The following is a 7873-nucleotide window of genomic DNA, read 5'->3' as shown; positions in this document are numbered from 1 at the left end:
AGCTCCTACCTCTGCTCTTGCTGAAGTTCCTGCCCTGACTTCCCTGAATAATCAATTTTGATCAAGACTTGTGAGCTAAATAAACTTTTTCCTCCACAATTTGCATTTGGTCATGATTTTCCATCACAGAGATGGAAAGCAAAATATGGCACTGTCCAAACTAGAATGCTAGAGGGATCCCTTCTTGTTTTGTTTCCCTCTTGTTATCTCCTAGATACATTTACTTTTTACTAGTTCTTCTGAAATGTATAAGCCAATTCTACCTTCAATCTCTTCATCCTTGCACCACCTCAAGACCTTATCATCTTTCACATTGAACATTAAATTGTTAATAACATTTCCAAGATCCGCCCATCTTCTGCAGGTTAAAGCACAACCTCCTGTATAGAGATGGAAACACAGAGTAGGAGAAATCCTGCACATATCATGTATGGAATGGAAAACAGCATGATCTCAGGGGTCACCACCCATTTACCTGTTTTCCTTCCTCATGTCTCTTGGTTCTTACCAGGGATCTGGGGAACTAATTCAAGACATTAAGAGTGAACCAAATCATTTTGAGAAATTAAACAGTAGACATGAAATTAGAACTGAATTTTTATCTGATACCTTAAATGGAGTAGGGGGCATCAACTGAAATAAAATACTATCTTTTTAAGAAAGTCAATGAACTTCATTGCTGCAGGAGACCACAATGAAAGTCAGAATCTGATGGAAATATACAATACCATGATCCAGGAATCTCCTTCTCCTTTTCTCTATTCCTTCTCTCCTCTCCACATTTCTCTGTCTGTCTGTCTGTCTGTCTGTCTGTCTGTCTGTCTCGCTGTTGTTGAATTTATTACAGGAGGTTGACTCCCAAATGCTGTATGATACTTTCAACTGTCACTAGGTGATGATGCAGGTGAAATCATAATTTGTGGGAACAGTCAGGGTTTCTGCAGGCAAGGTTCAAAGAAATTCAGTTGCCTTCATTAGGAAGTGTTTAGACCAATAGGCCACTAGGCAGATGACATTCTTTACCGATAGACTCTGGGCACCAGATTTCACAGCCAACTGCACACACTTGGGATGGGCTAAGCAGACTGATGTACACAGAGAAAGGACCCAACTATGTGCCATCCAACTCTACTTTCTGCTGAGCTAGACCCACTGCTGTGATAGAGCAGCCTGTGCAGAAGTTGGTGCCTTATTTAAAGGATACTTGCAAACATTCCCTGATGTCCAGTATTTAAAGATACTTTATTTTCACAGTGGGTCACAACATGAGTTTTTGGCATGTTCTGCAAATGTACAACCTACAAATGTTTACTCTGCAACTTAGGGGCACACATTAGTATCATGTCTGAAAAGTGAATAAAAATCCATATAAGACAAATATTCAAAGTTACCACAGGAACACAGCAAGTGTGACCCCCATCTCCTAGTCTTACATACTGCATTGGTGCCAACACTACTCTTACAAAGACATTCCAAACTAGCATTAATTAAGTTAAATGGTTCCCCCCAGATGCCTTAATTCAAGCTAAACTTGCAGGAAAGAACTACAAGAATGGCATGTGCACATTGGTACTAGCAGAAAAAGAGGCTGCAGGGTGAAGGTCCATCTTGCTCGCTTTGGGCACAAGACAAAGGCAGAGTGCCAACATCCTGCTCCTCCACTTACCGTAGTCGTGACTTTGGATCTGCTTCATGAGGTGCCACATTGGCGATGATGTTTGGCCTCTCGAACCCACTGAAACTAGAAGCAGCAGCAATTGTGTATTCACCCACGTTCTCAAACACCATCCAATCACCCACATGCATTTCAGGCAGGTTACAGTGCTCAACGATTGGATCAAGGCCATCTCATGTTGGCTCCCAGATGCTGGATGAGTAATACTTCTCATCTGGCTTGGGCCTCTTCTGCAGTGGGGCCTTCACATGGGCATGATCATAAAGAATGCAGTTAAATGATCTGTACACTCCATCATTCCATAATGCATAAAGGTTTGTTTATCTTCATCGTCAGAGCAGGTCTGCTCCGTCTACCTTTTTTTTTTTGGGCGGGGGGGGGGAATGATGTTGACTGCAAGTATGAAAGCTGAGCATAGTATCTGCCCGGCTCAGCTGTGATTCTCACTCCAGAGTCTGATGGGAAGTACTTGTCCAGAGCTGGTTTGATCACACTGGTGATCTCTTCAAATTTAAGCTTTGTATCTTCAGATCCAGGAAAGCCACCACCAATATCCAGCATATACTTAGTGAAACAAACTTCTGTTCCCATGTCAAATACACAGCGGGCATCTGACACTGCCTGCATGAAGATCCCAGGGTCAATATCTCCACTGCACACATGGAAGCTGACACCAATGACGTCTTATTTAGCTCTATTGCCCATTTCAGGAGGAGCCTGCTGGTTTTGAGTGTGGCACCAAACTTAACACCAAATCGACAAACTGCTTTGGAATCATCAGTGACAATCCACAAAACCAACTTTGTCTTTAGATGTGTTCTGACGACTTTCATCAATTCAATTTCACTGTCAAAAGTCATCATAAGGACTCCATTACTGGCAGCATACTTGATTTGAGACACTTGTTTACAACAAAGCCATGCATAGGTAATGCTCTCTGGAGGCACCCGAAGCCCCTGCACCAACTGTATTTCAGTCTTGCTTGCACAGTCAAATCCTGTCCCAATAGCAGCTAGGGTGCTCACTATAGCTCTGTGGTCCTTACACTTGAGTGTATAAAAGGGAGTAACACAGGGAAGAGCTTTTAGCCACCTCAGATGCTTCTTTAGAATGTCTCCACATCATAGAAAGAAGAGACTTCATTTATTATTTTGGGTTCAGAATGTCCTTAGCAGTAAAGCCTTCATCGAGGGTACAGCAGTCAAACTCTTCCTTAGTAAAGCTGCTCATAGTTCTCCAAGTGCCTACAGAAAAGCTAGAGATGGAATTAAATTATCATCAGCTTCTTACAAGGCCAACTTGTCAAAGAACTGTGAATGCTGACTCCTTGAAGTGTTGGAAACACTCACAGCACAGGGGCACGGCTGGCTGGACCCATGGAGAGACTGAATCCTGAAGAGCACCTAGCTGTCTGCTGCTTCACCATATCTGCTGGCCTGAGGTGACGCCAAGCTGCCTGCTGAGGGTGGACTGTGGAGGTGGCTGCAGGAACTGACTTCCACAATTTTCTTACTGCTCCACTCATATCCCTTCTCTTCATCTTCTTCTTTCTTTCCTCTCCCCTCCTCTTTCCCTTTCACTTCTTTTTTCCTTTCTTCTTTTCAACTTTCCTTTTCTTTCTTCTTTTACTGTTGCTGTTGTATAGGATTTATTGTTTTCTCGTGATTAAACCAAAGGTAGTTGTACTATTATTTCTGTAAAGTTCATCTGTTGATATTTTATTGATTGATTAATTAATTAATTTTGTTTACACTACATATTTTATTCAACCCCTCCATCCTCTTACAGCTCTACATACCATACCTCCTTCCCACACCCCTGTCTCCGCATGGATACTGCCACCTCCCATGCCACCTGACCTCTAATCTCCCTAGGGCATCTAGTCTCTTGAGGCTTAGGTGCATCATTTCTGAATGAACACAGATCCAGCAGTCCTCTGCTGTATATGTGTTGGTGCCCTCATATCAGCTGGTGTATGCTGCCTGTTTGTTGATCCAGTGTTTGATAGATTATCACCAGCTTCTTACAAGGCCAACTTGTCAAATTGGGTTCAGATTAACTGAGATTGTTGGACCTCCTCAGCATCTTTTAGTCTTTCCCTATTTCAAAACAGTGATCATTGTTTCTGTCCAATGGTTGGGTGCAAATATCTGCATCTGACTCAGCTGCTTATTGGGTCTTCAGGACTGTAGTCATGCTAGATCCCTTTCTGTGAGTGCTCCATAGCCTCAGTGATAGTGTCAGGCCTTGAGACCACCCCTTGAGCTGGATTCCACTTTGAGCCTGTTGCTGGACCTTCTTTTCTTAAGGATCCTCTTTATGTCTATCCCTGTAATTCTTTCAGACAGGAACAAATATTGGTCAGAGTTGTGAGTGTGGAATGGCAACCCCTTCCCTTATTTGATGCCCTGTCTTCTTGCTGGAGGTGGTCTCTTTAAGTTCCCTTTCCCTACTGTTGGGCATTTCATCCCTTTGAATCCTGAGAGTCTCTCCCCTCCCAGGTCTCTGGTGCATTCTGGAGGGTCCTCCCAATTCCTACCTCCTGAGGTTGCCTGTTGACAGTCTTTCTGCTGACCCCAGTGCTTCAGTCCTTTTTCCTCACCCAATATCTGATTTTGATGGAAGCCTGTCATGAGAGCATCTACACACTTGTGGTTTCAGAGGTTTAAATTGGTCCTTGAGTTTCTATTTTGTCTTCCTTCCCAGTGATTATTTCCTGTCTTTGGTAGTATATTTGACTGTTTATTTAACCTGGATATTCTCAAACAGCTGTGTAATTTACTTCCTTATTTGATGACTACTTTGCATAGATCCCTAGAGGCCGGGCAAGCTGCACATGATTTATAAACCAGGTCTTTGCAGTGAGACCTGAAATACATCAGACCAGCATGGGCATCAAGATGGAGTCACAGACTCAAGTCTTTGTATTCATGTTGCTCTGGCTGTCTGGTGAGACATTTAAAAGTATTATAACATCTTAAACGCAATTTATTTAAATAGCTATTTCCTATAGGAAGCCAATATGAGGCAGACAATGCCATTAGTTAAGACATTTTGGATTTTAACATTTGTATCATGAAGTCTTTGTATATGTAAGTGTATACTCATTATCTATTTCTGTTTGCAGGTGTGGATGGAGACATTGTGATGACCCAGTCTCAAAAATTCATGTCCACATCAGTAGGAGACAGGGTCAGCATCCCCTGCAAGGCCAGTCAGAATGTGGGTAATGGTATAGCCTGGTATCAACAGAAACCAGGACAATCTCCTAAAGCACTGATTTACTTGGCATCCAACCGGCACACTGGAGTCCCTGATCGCTTCACAGGCAGTGGATCTGGGACAGATTTCACTCTCACCATCAGCAATGTGCAGTCTGAAGACCTGGCAGATTATTTCTGTCAGCAATATAGCAGCTATCCTCTCACAGTGCTTCAGCCTCCTACATAAACCTCCTCTGAGTTTCTAACCAGCTGCCTGCACTACACCTCCCTAGACCTACACACTTCCCCTCTGCCTGCAGCTGCTATGCCTGTCTGTTGCAAAGTTTGGTAGAAAATTAATGAACAGATTCTTTGACTTGGAAGTTCTTTTTGGCAAAAAAAGGAAGTAAAGACATTTACATCTTTATTATTTTAATTCTCATGCTCAGATTCTGTGTATTGAACATAACCAATTTATTATCCTATGTTCTTCTACCTATTTCTATGTGACATACACATGTGCTCTCAGACATGCACACACACACAGGGTTTTATGAATCTATAAAAATCTAGGATACAAAAAATCAGAAAAAACATGAGGTTTGACTTAAAAATATATCTGATCTAGGCTTACTATTCTTAGGCCACATCTGCCTGTGCTGTCCTCTCACATACTTCCCAATGTGGAGACTGTGATACCTCATTCTACACTACACTACACTAATGGTAAATATGATTATGTATCATGGGAATCAAGTTTGTTTTCTTTTTCATTTTTTTTCCTGAGATGGGGTTTCTCTGTATAGCCCTGGCTGTCCTGGAACTCACTTTGGAGACCAGGCTGGCCTCGAACTCAGAAATCTGCTTGCGTCTGCTGCCTGAGTGCTGGGATTAAAGGCTTGTGCCACCACACCTGGCTTGTTTTTCTGTCTTATAATGATTAACAGTGTTTGATATTTGTTGAGGGTAATACTATGTACATCAATAAAACAATATGTTAACTAATCTCAAACATGTCTTAATTAAAAATTAGTTGAAAACTTATTTTGTTCTTGTTATTTATTTTTGAGAGAAGGTATCATGGCCTGTTAAACTGGGGAGTGGATTTTGATGTCAAAAAATTCCATCTACCTCTTCCTAAGCACTGTGATCAATGGTATGGGCCATCACACTCAGTCTTGAGCACCATTTTGACTCACAGAGATAGAACAAGGCTACAAATAGTTGTTTGAGAACTTCAAATGTCTTTCCTTAATTTGCATGTGAATAGGCTCTCCCTCACTTGCTTTCTGTGCCCAAGTCTATAGCATGAGCATAGATGTGTCAGGTGTATCTGAGAAAAATCACTGGCTTGCATGATTTGTGCTAAGTGTGTTGTTTCTTTACTGTGACAAGGCATTTTGACAAAGGATCATTTATTTTAGCTCACAGTTTCAATCCATGTTACTTTGGATTCACTGCTGTGTGTTAAAGGTGAGACTGAATATCATGGAGGAAGTGGCTGGTAGGAGAGTGATATTCACCTCATCCTATCAGGAAATCAGAGAGGGAGGAGGGGCCAAAGACAAGCCATATTCATTCTCTCTCTCTCTCTTTCTCTCTTTCTTTTTTTCCTCCTTTATTCCTTCCTTCCCCCTACTCTCTCTCCCTCCCTCCTTTTTCCTTCCTTTTAAAAAACAATTCTTCTCTCTTATACTATATGCCAACCATAGTTACTCCTCCTGCCACCCCTTTCAGTCCCCCAATTCCCCTTTTCCTTCCTTCTGTGCTTTCCTAAAACAAGCAAACAAAACAACAACAACAACAACAACAACAACAACAACAACAACAACAACAACAACAGGCATCCAGGGGATATCACCTGAACAAGGCATCACAAATTACAATAAGGCTAAGCACTAACCCTCTTATCAAACTGGATAAGGCAACCCAGGAGGAGTAAAAGGCTCCAAGAGCAGGCAAAAGAATAAGAGACGCTCCTCACCTTCCCTGTTAGGATTCCAACAAGAACACCCAGCTATATAATACAACCAATTTAAGGTTGTCCGTGACTAGCTTACAAATAAATGATACTCACTCTATGGTTATGTCTTTGGTGTTGACAATTACTGGGGGGTAACCCCTAATATAGTTTTCCAACTGCATGCTATACTACCTTCCCTCTGATGTGCCCCAATTACTTGCTGTTACTTTGGTCCATGTTCTTTTGGTATATCTCCTCTCATGGCACCCTCTTCTCTCACCTCCTCAATCCTCTCCTGTTTCTCCACACCTAACCAGGTAACTCAGAACTTGTCTCCCTTTAATCCCTTCAGCAATTGGCTGTGGCCATTTTTTTGGCAATAGTTTTAAATTAAGGCACAAAATTTGCACAAAAAAGCTTGTAAACATTATAATTTACTCATAGGCCATTGGGTATAAAATTTCTCAGTATTATATATAGCAACAGACCAAATCCCAACAATTCCACTTTTTTGTCTAAATCAAAGGTTCTTTCTCATATAATAATAAACAACATACAGTAGTAACAATTATGAAAATTATTAGTAAGAGTTACTTACATTAAAAAACTCTAGCCTGTTCATATTTGGTAACTTAAAAGAAAGTAGTCTATTATATATCCTATCCTGGTGAATTCAGAGTTCTGTATTTAAATCAATTTCTCTCTTAACTTGTATTGTCTTTCTAAAAATATCTTCTTAGACCTAGTACTTCTTCCTAAATCCTAAATAACTTAAGTTTATAGTAAGAATGTAAGTATCCAGTCTTCAACCAGACCATAGACCTGAGCAGGAATAAATATTNCCTGAGTATNTAGGAAGCACAGGGACACAGCTTCCAAAATTACAGAAATGATTGATACAGCTGGTAACCTTGACATTTAACAATATTCTCATAATGTTGCTATATTTTTCTTTAGCTGTGTGGCCCAGAATATTTGACAACCTTTTTGTGAAGCAGGAATTTTGAAAGAAGTGCTTACCCTGTCTTGGCA

General features: G+C 41.1%; 1 protein-coding gene and 1 pseudogene across 1 annotated transcript; one reads left to right on the top strand and one right to left on the bottom strand.

Annotated features, from left to right (window-relative positions):
- Positions 1–1544: 1544 nt before the first annotated feature.
- LOC110288421 lies at positions 1545–2905 on the bottom strand (annotated as a pseudogene).
- Positions 2906–4550: 1645 nt separating this feature from the next.
- Positions 4551–5125, top strand: LOC110288420 (Ig kappa chain V19-17-like). The gene is made up of 2 exons (XM_021154775.2): positions 4551–4624; positions 4803–5125. Exons 1-2 carry the CDS (start codon positions 4564–4566, stop codon positions 5123–5125), a joined length of 384 nt encoding a protein of 127 aa, XP_021010434.1. The 5' UTR covers positions 4551–4563.
- Positions 5126–7873: the final 2748 nt, after the last annotated feature.

The sequence above is a fragment of the Mus caroli genome, unplaced genomic scaffold (assembly GCF_900094665.2).
Source record: "Mus caroli unplaced genomic scaffold, CAROLI_EIJ_v1.1 scaffold_14469_1, whole genome shotgun sequence".
In the NCBI taxonomy this organism is placed as follows: domain Eukaryota; kingdom Metazoa; phylum Chordata; class Mammalia; order Rodentia; family Muridae; genus Mus; species Mus caroli.
The sequence above is the reverse complement of the archived record's forward strand: the minus strand, read 5'-3'. Positions and strand labels throughout refer to the sequence as shown.

What these genes read in the sequence shown, in the direction of transcription:
- LOC110288420 (XM_021154775.2), top strand. Translation starts at nt 4,564, where the DNA reads ATGGGCATCAAGATGGAGTCACAGACTCAAGTCTTTGTATTCATGTTG. An exon ending in CATGTTGCTCTGGCTGTCTG is followed by an intron (nt 4,625 to 4,802) that starts GTGAGACATTTA and finishes TTCTGTTTGCAG; the next exon opens with GTGTGGATGGAGACATTGTG.